This window comes from Odontesthes bonariensis, chromosome 20, assembly GCF_027942865.1.
Source record: "Odontesthes bonariensis isolate fOdoBon6 chromosome 20, fOdoBon6.hap1, whole genome shotgun sequence".
NCBI lineage: Eukaryota > Metazoa > Chordata > Actinopteri > Atheriniformes > Atherinopsidae > Odontesthes > Odontesthes bonariensis.
In genome coordinates, this window is record NC_134525.1 from 18,847,657 (window position 1) to 18,864,253 (window position 16,597).

A 16,597-nucleotide genomic window follows, 5' to 3' on the forward strand; every position below is an offset into this window, starting at 1 on the left:
TCACACAGCAACATATAAGACATTCACATACCTACACTCACGATGCATGCCTGCACACCACCAACACGGCGTAATACTGTCTGTTAGCTGTTCTTTCGTCCAGTCCTCTACACGAGATACCCCCCCCCCCCCCAACGAGATATCCCACGAGGACGTGCCCTCAGACACCTGTATTCAGAGCTGTTTTAAGGTCTTTAGAGTTGTGTGCAGGTCAAGGTACAGGTTATTCCTAACAAGTCTTTAAGTTCTTTAGGCTGGACTAAGGCGCATGTTTTCACATGCAAAAGCAAGCCAAGACGCATTCAGGTCCCTCCGTGATGACCATTAAAATGTCACAGCCTTTGAACACAGTCCTGTAAAGGGCGTGCTATAAGGAGGCACGAGCTCATCGAATTCACTCAGGGAGACAAAATGTTTGGTCACATAATGGCTCAAATCCGGCGAGCTGGGGAAAAAAAAAAAAAAAAAATCAAAGTTTGGCATGAATGAAGTCTGGGCCGAGCTCGGCCTGTGTTTTGCCAAAGTACAAGTGGCTGCGCATGCTCACCGGTCGGCCCAAATGTGCCCCAAATACACACATGCAAAAAAAAAAAAAAACCTGACAAAATCTGGCAATCTTCCATGGACCACAGCTGACTCACCAAAAGTCAAACACTGATGCCCAAACCCCTTTCTACATGAATAGATTTTGTTCTTTTTATTTATGTTTTTGTATGTCTAATAAATGAGAACGCAGCATCTGTCATATGCTGCAACGTGTCACAGGGGCAGGGGAACTTTTTCACTACTGATAGCTAATTTAAACTCGCTTGAATATTTGAGTCAAAGATTCACGATTGACGTCAGAGTAGAGTAAAACCTGCTGCCCTGTAATTTTTTTTTGCTTTTTTTTTTTAAGAGTCTTAAGAGTTGAGTCTATGCTAGGCAGATTCTATCAACGTCTCAACTCCTCAACACAATCACAGAAACAATTCTTCTACTCTACTCATACTTCTGCCCGGGAAGTGGCAGACTTCTGATTTTTAGACAGTTTATACAAAAACACAGTATATCGTAAAACTGTTTGCCATTCATCAGCGTTCCTGATGGTGAGGCTACAACTAAATGGTTACAGGCGCATATTCTCACCAACACGCGCACACACACACACACACACACACACACATGCGCTGGGCTCTAATTCGGGGAAGCTGTCTGCGTCTGTGCTCTGTTTTTTATCAGTCTCGCTGATGCGTAGGAGGCTCTTCTCCCTCTATGTCTGTGACTTCTCCTGGAGGAATGGATGGAAAAAGTTGGACATAGATGTCAGGCCAACTTTTCATCTTGAGGCAGGGTATCCACTAAGCAAACACAGGACCCAGCTGACTAATGAATCAGACAGACAGGCTCAGAGGAGTACGGCTGTTTTTAAGGGAGTGATGATGTACAAGGGGCCCGCTCATACCAGTGCTACAACAAAGCACTATCTCTGCCTCTGCCCCTTCTCTTGTGTAGCTTCATTTTGTAGACAGCTGTACAGGTAAGAGGCTGCATGGCTGTGTAGCATGTCCTGCTGTGCGTCCAGTTGGTTGACTGACTGGTGTGGTTTACAGCTTGTGACTCTCACAGTTGGGGACAGGTGCTCAATATACATGTATGTGTCTTTTATGGGCAGCTGTCCTGGGTTGTGTCCATACAGCGAGCAGCCACAGAAGCCACAGGCTTTCAGCTCTGCTGGCTTCTGGACCCACAGTAGCTTGCTGTTTGTTTACAGAGTCAACCCAACTACCGATGGGCCACTCTGTGAGGATGAGGGGGTCAATCAAACTGTACGTGTCTACGAGGCTCTGCCTAGGGATGTCACAGTTTTTCAGTTCGTGTTGGCACGGTCTGTGTAACAATCCAGCAGCAAGATTGTGAAACTAGCTTTAGGACCTTTGGGAATGCTTTGAGCTGTTAGCTTTAGCTTAGTTTATTTCTTTCTAGGAAAGAAAATATCCAAAGATCATATTAGAAATAAAATAAACAACGAGGACATCGGAGCATAAAGAAACGCTATTTACCCCCAAATACCAAAAGCAGAACTAAAGGTTAGCCAGAACCGTGACTTAAAGTGAATAAGTGTTGCTTTGTGCTTGCAGGTTGTGTAGGTTGTGTAGGTTTGACTCACAGGATATACTGCCAGTAAAAACCTGCCTAATAACGATTAAGTGGCAGTCTGCTCCCTCCTCTGCTTCTGGCATTTTGCTATTAAAAAAAATCTCCTTCACTCCAGTCAATAACATCTTGAAAGCTAGCAACCTACCGACGTTCTTCCTTACTTCCATTCACAAGCGAAGTTAATCTAAAGCTAATTTAAAAAAGAAAGAAATGTGAGTCAGACACGTGTCCATTTACTGGTATTAACAAATGAATTAGTTTGTGAAGTGTCACAACAGTACGGTGGTATAGGCTACATTACCAGTGTAGCCTACATGGCTAGTGTGGGTGTTATTCAGTAGATGAAGTAGTTGTCCCGAACCCTCCAGTAGGAACAGAGAGAACTTTTCTCCTGAATTATTTTAATCTTTGGGAATATCTGGGATATTATATTATATCGGGAAAGCCACCGGCCAGTTACATAAGTTTGTTGTTTGCCGGCACAAAGCAGAAGCAGCTGGTAAGTCAGACCTCAGTCAGACATGCTTTGCAAACTTGTTTCTGTTTCCCTGTAATGTGCATGAAGTCGAGGCAAAAACAACCTCAAGCAAACTATTTTTATTTTTTGTTGTGCATTTAAAAAAAATTTTTTTAATACTTTTTCCATCCCTTTTCTTTTTTACCTCATAGGTTTTGCCCAACATAAAGTTTTCGTGTGAATGCCGTACCGCTTTTCCTCTGTTAATATTCTCAGAATTCAACAAATCAGAAATGTTTACACTTGTATAATATGCTATTAAGATGCAGCAGAGCAATGTGTGGTCTAGTTTAGCAGTTGCAGACATCAACAGCTGTTTTTCCATTAGCCTACTCATTTTCAATAAATGTGCCAGGCAACTAAACATTTTTACTGCTTCCATTAGATGATGAAGGTGCGCTGTAAGAGTTTCCATTCTCTTTCTGTCCTGCTTTGCCCCCCCCCCGTGTGAGTGTGACTGAGCTCCATTAATCATCCCTCCTGCCGTATTAGGAGCGGGGTAAATATGTATGTGAAATTTGTGCTCTGCTCCCACTTTACAGGACAGTTTATGCAGGACAGTTGAGTATGTTCAGTGACATGTAGTGTCTGTGAGTGAGCGAGTGGGAGAAAGAGGTTCAGTTTTGCAGGACCACCCTCCTCATCCTGACGGGAAGTTGTTAGTTTAACCTGACAGGAAAGAATTCAGGAAACTTGGCAGTAAGCGACAAGGGAGAGAAAAGCTCCCCTCTCTGCATTAACTGTTAATAGACTGACCATTACCATAGTCTTCTCCATTTTCCTCCCAATACATGCTGCTCTGAGGTTTAAAAGAGCACTCCTTTCCTCCATCTTAAACACACTTCTCACTGCTGTGATATATACACCCCCCCCCCCCCCCCCCCCGCCTCTCATTAGTTGCTCTTTGTCCCAACTCTTGAATGCACCCTGTGTTTTTTTTTTTTTTCCCCTTCTCGTCTTCTCTCCCTCCCCCTTCCTCCCTCCTTCCTCCTCTTAGTCCCTCTACCTGTATCGGTTACACCTGAGCGGGAAGGCTGGGGGGTCAGGTTACGGCCCGCAGAATGAGGGCGCCCCTTTGAGCGCTGGCTTGAAGGGTGCGGGCGCAGGCGGAGGGGATGGGGTCAGCGGTGAGATGGGGGCTGAGAGAAAAGAAAGGCTTTATTTGTGTCTGGAGATTTGCTGCTGAGGGTACTGCAGAGTGCACCGCCTCACCTGGGTTGTGTTATTGGCTGCTTGTTTGTGTGTACACAAGTTCGATTTTTCGCAGACAGTGGTGCATGTATAAATCCAAAGTTTCAAAGTGGACTTTTGGTGCTTTTGTCGTTGGTGCGACTCTTATGTGCGTTTATTTAAGTCAGTCAGAGCAACATTGCTTATGCTGTTTGTTTTGGGTGCGCCAATTATGTAAATGACCCTCTAACCATCTGCAATTGTGTTTTTCAGGGGGCAGTGTATGGAAGATGTCTGGAAAGCGAGGCTGGTCTCCTTGGATGAAAAAGAGAAGAGCTCCAGTGTTGTATGCTCTGGTGCAGTACTCCTGTGCTGCCTGCAGGGTAACGCTTCAACCACTGGTGAGTAGAGGTTGTAAAACAGCGGCTCCTCCACATATTTGTCCTTTCTCTGCTAATTTTCTATACCCCGTATTGTCACTTCCAACATAGGGAGTCAAATGGCAGCTGGCAGAAAAACGGGAGAAGAGAGCTGTGTGGATAGGCGGCAACTGCCAGCATGCATAAACTGAAAATGAAAAGTCGCCTTGTGTTTAGAACTGCGATTATTTTCCCTCAAATCAGTTTGCTAATTAAAAGAAATTTGTTTGATAGCTGGTAACCGACTGTATCGTGGATTTCTTGAACAAATTTCAGCAACATATCTGTGAGGTGCAAACAGCTCCAGGATATCAGCCCAACATTTGTGACACTACTTTGCCGCTTTGCCTTTATTGTGAATCATCCTAAATCCTCACAGCCTTGTTTGGGGGGTGTTTACGCCTTCTGTTTACTCAGTTCTCCAATCATGAAGCTGCTGGTCATGGTTTCCAGCATCATTACACAGCATGTATGCTCGTCAGCGACCACTGCAGTGTGCAATCACTTCCAATGATTGAATCCAGCCATATTAATCAACTTTTTAAGTCACTTTGATGAACCAAACAGACTGTATTGGTGTAACCAAAATTAGCCCATCCTGGATCCGCCAGTTGGTTTGGGATCTTTAAAGCTACATATGGAAAACAGGCGCTAGTTTGTTAAGTGAGAATTTACTGCTTTTCTTTGGTTTAGACTGTAGAAACCTGAAAGCTTCTGGATGTAGAAAAATCAGACATTTAATGGCATAAATGTGCGCTCTAATGATTTATATAATGATGCCAGTTAATTGAAAATTTGTCAATAGTTGCATATATCTGAATAAATTCTTAGGTAGTGGTAAGACTGCCACATAAATCTGATTGTTATTTTAATCTTTTTACTGCATGATTATGATATTATTGCAGTATCCGTAGAATATAATGGTACAAGTGTAAGGAGGAGGAGAGACTATATATAACTGCAGTCTTACGGCACTTAAACCTAATAGAGAGCACAAATTCAACCTTATGTATTGAAAATGCAACACCTAACATCTGCCATCAACACACTGTTCGATTAAACAAAATCACTCACAGTATTATCATAGGTGAATTATCAGTGATTGGTTTTTGATATCCCAGCTATCATCTATAATGTGGGAGCCACGTGCAGTTTGACACGTATTCGTGTCTTTGTGAGCTGATTTCTACAGTAAAAGACTGTCACCATATTCCAGTTTGGGTCTTAGTGCTTTGTATTATCTTTTCTCCAGATGAGGTGCCAGTGTTCACTGAGGAGCCGTTGTCCGTGGTGCAGAAGTTGGGAGGCAGCGTCACCTTGCGCTGCAGTGCCCGACCCGCCTCGGCCAAAGTCAGCTGGCGTCTCAATGGCGAGCAGTTGATGAACGGAGATGTGGGTGTAGTAGTGGGGCCCAGCAGCCTGTCCATCACTTCTCTCTCCAACCTAACTCTGGGCAGATACCAGTGTGTGGCCAGCACCAGCGCCGGCGCCCTAGCCAGTGTGCCTGCTAACGTCACCGCTGCCAGTGAGTATCCACCCACACAGTGCTGTGACAAATAAACACAAACACACAGGCCCCCTTTTTGGTTTGTTAGAGTATCCAAAGAACATCTTTGACTTAATTTTCTCCCAGTAGAACAAAAACAGTGAAGGGGGTGGTATTTGTTTGCTTAAAATCTCTACCAACACAACATTGTAAACCTTGTACTTTTCCACTCATTGTGGCCAGGCGGAATCTCATCATTCAAAGGACACAAATCAGCTAAAGCTTTGACTCTTAACGGTCTGTTGCACATCACAGACGAGCAATGCAACTCATTTTGTGTCCTCAGACAAATCAGCTGCTTTTATGCAACATCACATTCAGCTAATAGAGTTTAAATAAATGACTCCTGATGCTGATGTTTTTAGTGCTTCACTGGTGTGGTGTTATATTTGATATGCATCATGGGACTGAGAGGGGGCCTGAAATTGTGAAACTCGAGCTTTAGGAATGGAGGGGACCCATGGGCCGGGGGCCAGACTGAGTTGGGAAGGAGAGGACCGAGGCTAAGCATGGGGGCCCCCTGCCTCCATTGGCCCCTTTGCTCCCCACAACACCACATTCCTCTCCACAGGGCCTGACAGCAGGGCTTGCCAGAAATTACGGCCCCATTATTGGGTAGAGGGCTGAGGGGCAGATAAGAGTGTTGTGTGTTTGCGTGAGGGGGTGGACAGAGGATATGGGTGTAGGCAACAGCAGAACACACCATTAGGTGGAAAAAGGCAGCTGTTAACAGTATTGTTTTACATGTAGGGATGTGATTGATGTATGAGGCAGCTTTAACTGGAGAAGCTGAAGGTGTTTTAGGCCAGTCGAGACAAGATTCTGACACAAGATGAGACGTGATGTCACATTCTGTCTCCTTGAAGCCCTCCGTAACCTCACACTCACGCACGATTCTTTTCACAGTTTTCACTCTTCGCCCTGTCACTTTCTCTCCCTTTGCGTCCTTTCATTATCCCTTACTTTCCCTCCTCTTTTGACATCTTCCCCTCTCATGTTTTTTCCTCTCTTTGGTACAGAGCAAGTTTAAAGATATTAAAAGTCATTGATAGCGCCAATAGTGGCAGAATCGTGCTGAGATAACCATATGTGCAGCCAGAGTAGTTGCCCCGCCCCTACAAAAAACCCATCTCTAATTTAATAACAATTTCTCCTTAGCCACCCCCAAATTGCTCAAGGTATTACTCCATGGGGAGTGTGTACGTGCTTGCCTTTCCTTGGGAGCCTTCTTAGTTGTACGCACATGTTTCTTGTGATCAGGGTAGGTTGATCCCAGGCCTCCACACTATCTGACTCTGAAGTATCTGCAATTTTTTTTGGCACAAGTTAAAAAGCTCCCCGCTTGAATTCTTGCGCTGACAATCCCCCGCCCATGTATCTCCACAACGTGAACGCACAATACGTTGCACAAACACGTTATAATTCAGAGAGGCACACAAGCAGGCATCCCGCTGCTGCACATTAAGATGATGGATGCACTGTCTCTCTCGAAATATTTAAGTGGGCCCTGCCGAGCAGCTCTGGTGCGGGAGGTCCGCTTCACTTTATGCATGCAATCAATCCTCCATCCATGCAGGATGCTCTCACAAAAACATCATGCACACACCTGAGAGGCACCCTGGTGGGGTTGTTCCCATGAAAAATGCGGGGCAGTGGAGCTGTGAGTGTGTATGTGTGTGTGACGGGGAGTTAAAAGGTGTAAATGGAGGAATTTGGGAGTAACAGACAAGAGGAGGATGGTAGGATGGGTAGATACGAGGGGGAGGCTGCTGTCTGAAAAAACAGCACCTGATTGATTTAGCAAATGGAGCGCCACATAGTCTCTCTCCACTCAACACGCACACACACCACTAAAGCCTGACATGTCTTGGCTGGGATTCTCATCTCTCAGAATAAAAGCTGACAGAGTCTGAGATGGAGTCATGTTGTGTCTGTGTGTGTGTGTGTGTGTGTGTGTGTGTGTGTGTGTATAGACCCTGATCTCCCCCATTTCTCCCATTAAAGCTCCTCCAGATGCAGGCTGGAGGACAGCTCCGGCGTGCATGGTGAATTAATCAGCTGCCTGCTGTGGATGTGTTTGTTCTGTGCTTTGAGTAAATCACTCTGATGTCCCTATTTGTAGATATCGTGGCCTTTGCTGAACTTTGCTCATTGAATTAGAGCTGTATACAATGTCTGATCAGCTGACTGTATATACCAGAAGCTTGGTCTTTTTTCTTTTTTTGCCACAGTGAGTTTCTGGTCCAAGAAAAACAGACCAGTTATAGCACCTCTGGAAAGAATGGAGAGCCTGTGTTTGTTATGAATAAATCAACAAAGACTGGTAGACGTTTAATTACGTTCCTAGAGAAGTTTTATTTATCTTTCATTTCACTGTTGGACTCCTTTCGTGACAAATTTCTCCAGTTGTTACTTTCCTCCCACTGTGTGTTCCTATTTTTTCTTTTTCTCTCTCGTGTACTCATTTCAGTTTTCCTCAACTTTAAATTTATAGAATGGCAGCACCTCCCCTGCCAAGACTCTTATGGGTTGTGTTTTTTTTTTTTTTTTTGTTCCCGGCCTCTTAAGAGCAGAGTTTTGCTGCTTCCTCTCAAACCCAAACCGAATATCTTTTCCTGAAACCCTATCGGATGGAGCACTCTCACCTTTGACCCCGTGGTCAGGCCTCCTGACTGCTCAGGCAGGGGTTTTAGGAGGTCAGGGGTCAGATGAGCGTCTATGCTGTACAGACTGTGTGTCTGCGGGACAGCACATGGCCCCAGTAATCCTACTCCCTCTTTTCCCACAGACTTTGAACCAGATCCAGTCCTGGTATGATGTTTGACGGGATTAATGACACCTACTTGAGTGTAACTAACACCATATTTAGGCTTTTGAAATGCAATTGCTCAAAGTGAAAAAAAGTCGAGCCAGCTTTTATAAAATTCCTGTAACTTTGAGTGGATCGTGCTAAGTACTGGGAAAGAAATGACTAAAGAGGGAACTTTAGGGATGGGAATGTGGTTGCAACACAGCAGAGGAAGGCTGATGTGAGAGACACTCCATGGAAACAGCACAGTTATTATTGCTCAGAATATTGTGGTTTTCTACTTCTGAAGCCGAGGACGGACTGTATACATGTGCAGTTAGATGTGATTTACACAGCGTATTAAGCTGATGAAAGACTGGTGAGCTGTGTTGCAGTTATGTGACGGAGCTGACTTTTCCCTCGCCCGTGTGTTTTTTCAGAGCTGCGGGACTTCGAGCCTGATGACCAGCAGGAGATCGAAGTCGACGAAGGCAACACGGCTGTTATTGAATGTCACGTCCCCGAGAGTCAGCCCAAGGCTCAGGTCCGCTACAGTTTCAAGCAGGAATGGCTGGAAACGTCCAAAGGTACCTTGCTGCTGCTTCAGTCCACTGTGATCTCCCATGATGCTCAGTCTCACCCAACTTCCCTCTTAATTCCCGTACTATCTTCGTAATTTACCGGAATGCTATAATCCTGCTATCTGACTCTTCATAAAGCCGGCGATAAGGCTGTTATCTGGAGAATGTTGAAACATGGGAATTCAGTTGTTTATTTTTCAAACTATTTACTTCTAAGTTGCTTGGAGGAGAAGAAAAGCTCTAGTGGTTTGTGTACGCTGATGATGCCTGGGAGCTGTAGGTACTGATATCTACTGCTTATCTGTGAGGAAATGAATACCACATTGAGGAGCACTGGCTGACTGTTCTGGGTCATACTCAAGGGCGCCACTCTGTGGCCTCTGCTGGCATTCCAGATATTTTTTTGGAATGGTACGTCGGGTTCATGTTACAGTGTCTCACGAATATGAGTTTGATTTTTGTCTCGTTCGTATCCCTGAATTTCCTAATGTATTTCCTTCGATATCTTTCAAGCTTTAAACCAAACACCTGATTCTACCGAAGGTTTAATGACTTGTTTGTCAGATTCCTCTCACTCCAACGTGCCTTCTTTCCTTCAGGGAACTACCTCATCATGCCATCGGGAAACCTGCAGATAGCCAATGCCACGCGGGATGATGAGGGACCCTACAAGTGTGCGGCTTACAACCCCGTCACTCAGGAGATCAAAACTTCAACATCCACCGATCGTCTGCGCATTCGTCGTGAGTCTTTATCTTTTACACCGAGGCTAAGACAGAGCAAGCCTTTTACAAGGACTCTCTGTGCTTATGGATGAAATGCATGATTATCCCAGCTCTCTAATTGTTCTTTCCTTTTTTTTTTTTCAAACTACTTTTATTCTGATAAGTTTTTTTTTAAATTTACACTACAGCAATTTGATTTCCCTTTCGACAAGCACTATTTTATCGTGTTATATAGTTAAATTCAGTTCAGTGAAACATGATTCTATCATTATGATAAGTCTGCTTAAAAAGGGAAAAAAAGCTGAATCTGAAGACCTAATCTGGCAGTTTGCAGCTGTTACACATGTGTCTCGCATACACTTTATTTTGACCTTTCATGATTTTTTTTTTTTCTTGCCAGCACACATTTAGTCACACACGCTGACATGCACAATTCATGCTTTTGCATCTTCACACTTTCATCTCCGATCAAAATCTTAGATGAAAGTGTGAGGATCTTGCATTTTGATTTAGCTTCTTGGCCATCTGGATTTATTTATGACGACAACATAAGTAATGGAATTTCCCCTCGGGGATTAATAAAGTATAATTGATTGATTGATTGATTGAACAGGCATGCAGCTGCATCATCATTCATATCCTGACTGTCATCTCTGTCAGGCTCCACGTCGGAGGCAGCTCGGATCATTTACCCGCCGGCTACCCGTTCCATCATGGTGACAAAAGGTCAGCGGCTGGTACTGGAGTGTGTGGCCAGCGGCATCCCCACGCCGCAGGTCACGTGGGCAAAGGATGGGCATGACCTGCGCTTCCATAACAATACACGCTTCCTGCTTAGCAACCTGCTTATAGACGCAGTGGACGAGGGAGACTCGGGCAGTTACATCTGCAGAGCGGACAACGGCATCGGCTCGGCTAGCTCGGCCACGGTCCTCTATGAGGTGCAAGTGTTTGGTAAGCAAAGCGGAGTTGTTTATTAAGGCTTGAATTAGTTTGTTAAATGTAAAATCCTCTAAAGGCCTTATCGTAGTAAAGGTTTTGTCCATTGACTCCATGAGGTGCATTTATAAGTAGAGTTTTGTCTGTGTCGTGGCTTTGAGAATGACTCCTGTTAGGCGGAGTTGGAAGACAGGAGTCCGTATGTGTGCAGAAGCATGGAGGGTGGAGACAGAGCTCTCTGTTCTATACCAGCACTTGATTGAATATGTCTGGGCTATGGATGACTGTTTTTACAGGGATTTTTGCCTGTGTGTGCGTGCATGCACGTGTTGTTGGCTTGTCTCTCTGCAGCTGGCTCTAATTAAAGTCAGAGTGCTGGTGTAGCTGTAATGAGCTCTGTCTTTCTCCCCTATTCACAAGCAGCCAACCATCAACTAGCTGGCCTGCCTGGCTCTACAAACCCCCCCTCCCCCCAAATATATATCCTACAGACACACTCGCTTGATTGTTTTTTTTACTTAAATGCATTTTTAAAGCTGAACTGACTTGCCTGAAACTTATTACTAACTTGGATGATCATCAGCTCCACACAGTTATTAGTACAAGCACATCTACTGTACAAACATTAGCATGAAGAATCTCACTCCGCTTCTCCCCCGTCTCCCGCAGAGCCTCCTCAGGTGACCGTGGAGCTACAGCAGCAAGAGGTTGTGTATGGCGAGACGGTGCGCTTCACCTGCCAGGTGCGCGGTAAACCCACCCCGTCTGTGATGTGGCTCCACAACGCCCAGCCACTTGCCCCGTCTCCCCGCCACCGCCTCTCCCCGCGGGGACTGCGCGTCTCCAACGTAGGCCCTCAGGATGAGGGCCTGTACCAGTGCATGGCAGAGAACGGAGTCGGAAGCTCGCAAGCTTCCGCTCGCCTCATCACGGTATCAACCGGTAAGAGTGCAGCTTTGTGATTTGTCAGGTTACATTCTGTTATTTGGCAGCCTTCAGATGTGATAATGTGTTCTTTTACAGGGATTTCCTCTCGGGGACGGCTGCCCTCCATCTATCGCCCGCTCAGCCCAGACAAGGTGCTGAGAGAGCAGCCTCCTGTAAGGCCTGGGGCCACTGGTGCCATGTTGCCTCTAGACTGCTCTGAACTGCCAGGGCAGGTATTGCCTGCAGAAGCCCCCATCATCCTGAGTCAGCCACGCACAGGCAAGGCTGACTACTATGAACTCACCTGGAGGCCCCGGCATGAGCGAGGAGCCCCTGTGCTGGAATATATGATCAAATACCGAAAGGTACTACGAGGAGCTTGTTGTGTAAACTAAATTACATCTTTTTAAAAAAAAAAACTTTTTTCAAAGATGTACACTTTGAGTGTAAGTAACTTACCCAATTTTCCTTCAAAGGAGGGAGAACCTCTGGCTGATTGGACCTCCAGGAGCATCTCGGGTTCTCTCCATAAGCTGACTCTGGCCAAGCTGCAACCAGACAGCCTATATGAAGTAGAGATGGCTGCCAAGAACTGTGCGGGACTTGGACAACCCGCTATGATGACTTTCAGAACTGGCAAAGGTACGACACAGGCATTAGTCACAGCTTGAGCAAATGTCAGACAAGAAACCCTTTGCAAAGACAGAAACCCGCCATGAACTCAACCTACAAGCTTCCTTATTTCCACTTTCAATGAGCTGCACCATTACACCAGATAGAATACTGATTATTTTTTTTTTTTAAGGATGGCTCTTGTATTTTCAGTCCCACATCCATGTCCTGTATATTACCTAAAGCAACAAATCTGTACTAATTCCCAACTGAAAATAGCCCCCTGCCAAAAAGCCCCTTTTGCCTTGTTTCTGTTTATCAACATTTGCTTAAAACTGCTCAGCTGCTGTAGAAATTATTTTGACACTTTTGAACTCTCTGGGCTTTTACCAAACTACAGAAAACAATCGGCTTTATTCTCCTATTTGGCTCAGAGGACACTTCCTCAGTTCTACATGTACTCATATTTCTCTCTACAGGTCGCAAAGGTCTGGGAGGGCAAATTGATCCACCAAAAACTCCTGCTGTCCCTTCACCAAGCCTCTCACGTAAGTACACACCTGCATATGGGCCACAACAAATCCCCCTCTGATTAACAATACTAATATAAATGATCTCAGCTATTATTAACATGGCTGCATGCCGCACCACAGTATCAGCTTTCAACAGTTGCCGCTGACTAACAATTCTAACTCCTCTCTTGCATTTCTGTCTCTGAAGGATGAGCTCCCAGTAAGTGCTGAATGCCACGTGACACATGAAGGTTACACTGTTGTTGTCTGTTGGCTGCCTGTCCTTGCTGTTTATCTGAAACCACTCCTGCTCCTCCTGCAGCTCCCGAAGCTCCCGATAAGCCCACGGTCTCCACGGCTACGGAGACGTCGGCGTACGTGACTTGGATTCCTCGCGGTAACCGCGGCTTCCCTATCCAGTCATTTCGGGTGGAGTACAAAAAGGTGAAGAAAGCAGGGGAGGACTGGGTGACGGCGGTGGAGAACATTCCTCCGTCGAGGCTATCAGTGGAAATCACAGACCTGGAGAAAGGTTGGTCATCAAAAACCCGCAAGCTGCACAATGTTGTTGTTGTTCACAGTAGTTTACTCTGACATGCTGGAGGTGGGGGGAGTCGTCGGATGTTGTACCATGTAATTAAAATGATGATGCCCTGCATAATTACATTCCCATGGTCGGTAAATTTATACACTATAATGAGTGTTGTTAGAGCCATTTCGGTGATTACTGCCATTAATCAAAAGCATAACTAGATCACAATCGACGTAACATTTGCTTTGAGAAGGAAAACTTAAAACAACATCATTAGTCAATATAAGATTTGAAGCCCCGAGAGACAGATGATGAATGCTTGTTACTCGCCCTGTAGGTACATCCTACAAGTTCCGTGTGGTGGCAGTAAACGTGATCGGTTCCAGTCCCCCCAGTGCCCCTTCCAAGGCGTACACGGTTGTGGGTGGGAGAACACACGAACGGCCCGTGGATGGACCTTACATCACCTACAATGAGGCCATCAATGAGACCACCGTTATTCTGAAATGGACCGTGAGTATCCAGGAGATAAAAATGGCAGCGTTAAAGAGAGTCTTTTTTTGAGTTCATTGTGATTGTAACCTGATTTATTTCCCCCTCCACAGTACACTCCCGTAAACAACACGCCCATCTATGGTTTCTACATCTACTACCGGCCGACAGACAGTGATAATGACAGTGACTACAAGAAGGATGTGGTGGAGGGAGACAGATACTGGCACTCAATCACCGACCTGCAGCCGGAGACCTCTTACGACATCAAGATGCAAAGCTTCAACGAGAAGGGAGAAAGTGAATTCGGCAATGTGGTGATCCTCGAAACAAAAGGTGAGGTCATTTGTGTGTGTGTGTGTGTGTGTGGGGGGGGGGTGTTAAGTACATCTAAAGGCAGTGTAGTCAGAGAAAATCTGTTCTCTCACAAGTTTGTTGACATTTTTCTTTTTTTTTTTTTTTTTCACTTTTGTTTTCTTCAGCTCGTCCTAATCACCAGCGGCCCGTTCCTTCAGAAGAGCCGGGCCTGAAGCCTGAAGACACCAGACTAGTGCTTCGGCAGAGTGACCTCCCCTACCTCATAGTTGGGATAGTCCTGGGAGCCTTTGTCTTCATCATTGTCACCTTCATCCCCTTCTGCCTCTGGAGAGCTTGGGCCAAACAAAGTGAGTGTTCCGCACAGCTCCTCAAGTCTTTCTGGGATTTCAGTTATTTGCCTCTACATCTGTCTCTTTCTTTTTTTTAATTCTTATCTCAGAGCAAACATCAGACTTGTGTTTCCCCACCGTGGCTGCCCCGGTGTCCTCGTGCCAGTACACAATGGTTCCTCTCCAGGGACTTGCCCTGGTTGGACACTGTCCGCTGGACGCGCACATGGCGGCTCCACATGGCGTTTACCCCGCTAACGGAGAATACTCTCAGAACGGCAAGGCTCACCACCCAAAACACTGCCTTCCAGGACTGCAGCAGGTAAAACGCTGTTCACTCCGGATTTACCAGTTACCACAGTTTCTAGAAAAGGTGTCTTGGTTGTGGAATCTATAATATAGATGTGCCTGTGTTTTGCAGGATGAGCTGGACTGTGGTATGGAGTGTGACACACTGCTTCCACAGATGGTGTCAAATGGACAGCTGCCCGTCTACCACTACTCCAGCAGGTATGTTTTTAGGGAAACACCTTAAATTAAAAGAACCCACAATTATCCCGTTTACTTTTCTTTGACGATTCAACGACTCGTGTTGAAAATGTTATCTTTTAGCTCTCATAAATCTGTTTTGCTTGTTTTCCCCAGTGGCCCCGATTATCACGACCAAACCTGCTGTTCTCCCGAGGACTCCACCCTTCAGCTCCTGGCGTCTTCCCATCAGCTCGCCAGTGCACAGGAAGTGGGAGGGGACGGCAGCTTCTGCGGCGAAGACGGAGCAGAGGACATCACCCAAAGTATGTGCTGATCCTTCCATTGATAGCTGCAGAAGCCCAAATGATAACTTGTAGGTTTTGCTGTTGTAAATCACAAAAATGTGTATAGACGCGTTCAGAAGGTTTCTCTTTATTTTCAGGTGGAGACTGACGTAGAGTCAGGCTTATATTTACTCACCAGCTCTGTCTCTTTTTTTTCTTTTCAGTATCTCTCCATCTTCTGTCTCTAGAAGATGAGGGAATTTTCACCACATCGTCTTCAATGGCCTCAACACCACAATCCCAGGATACAATACAGGAAGTGAACATCCTCCCGAACGAAGTGTCCCCTGACGACGCAGGGACAGTCGACACTACAGATGCATAAAAGACAGTTGAATGAACAGAGGAACACAAGAGAAAATATTTATTTTTGTATCACAGATATTTATATATTTATGCTTTTGTACATAAGTGTCTGATTATACTGTATATAAGGATATTTTCATATTGAAAAAGACTTTATTCATACCGCGCCTCGGACAAAGGGAGTTACGACGCCGAACCCTGTCTCCATTTCCAGGGGAAGGATGTAGTTTTGAGATGTTATTCCTCATGTGAAGAAGGAGCTCCTCCTCTCGGTTCAGCACTTCACGTCGAGACCCTCCCCTCCACTCCTCACATCATTCCCCATAGACATCCCTCCATCCTACGTGTTTGGACTTTAGGTACTTAGCTTTATGCACAACAGAAACAAAGGGACCATTTGAATCAGTCTGATGCCGTTACTGTGAGGTGCTGTGTCGCTCTTTACCTCTGGTGCGTTACCATGTTCTCAATACACAATTGTCATTTTGTATAGCAGTAACACAAATGTATTATATTGCTCATGATTAACAAACTATTAACAAGTGTATGCAACATAAGTCATTGTTTCAGTAGTGTACAAGAGATTATATATTGTATAGTTATTTATTTTCTTTTGGAGTTTGTTATTTTTTAAAATCACTGAATGGGAGAGATTCTGGAAAATAACTCAGTCATCGATAAGCTGAACTTTATACTGCAGCCACTTCTTTGTTTACCTATTTGCTGGTTACCAAATGACTGCCAGGCGATGGTGCTGTGACAGGTGTGTCAGTATTATTCCTCCATCACTGGTCGGTGCAAAAGTATTAGTCTTCGACAGACATCTGCGATTGAAATGAAGGAGATCCTGAATCTACACTCCCTTAAAGCGCATGCTGGAGCACTATTGCATGTAAATAAAAGCTTATGAAATTTGTTTGTCGGGTGCAT

General features: G+C 45.2%; 1 protein-coding gene across 1 annotated transcript in view; it reads left to right on the forward strand.

The window, feature by feature from the left end:
* boc (BOC cell adhesion associated, oncogene regulated) overlaps positions 1–16,567 on the forward strand; it is a 23,927-nt gene extending 7,360 nt beyond the window's left edge. Inside the window, 18 exon segments of the mRNA XM_075452372.1 lie at positions 4,100–4,177; positions 4,180–4,227; positions 5,498–5,770; positions 9,020–9,166; positions 9,760–9,903; positions 10,546–10,839; positions 11,494–11,766; positions 11,848–12,116; positions 12,228–12,393; positions 12,843–12,911; positions 13,198–13,407; positions 13,745–13,920; positions 14,013–14,235; positions 14,382–14,564; positions 14,657–14,868; positions 14,968–15,056; positions 15,192–15,340; positions 15,526–16,567. Coding sequence (XP_075308487.1) covers positions 4,117–4,177; positions 4,180–4,227; positions 5,498–5,770; positions 9,020–9,166; positions 9,760–9,903; positions 10,546–10,839; positions 11,494–11,766; positions 11,848–12,116; positions 12,228–12,393; positions 12,843–12,911; positions 13,198–13,407; positions 13,745–13,920; positions 14,013–14,235; positions 14,382–14,564; positions 14,657–14,868; positions 14,968–15,056; positions 15,192–15,340; positions 15,526–15,686 — 3,147 coding nt within the window. The 5' untranslated portion in view covers positions 4,100–4,116 and the 3' untranslated portion in view covers positions 15,687–16,567.
* Positions 16,568–16,597: the final 30 nt, after the last annotated feature.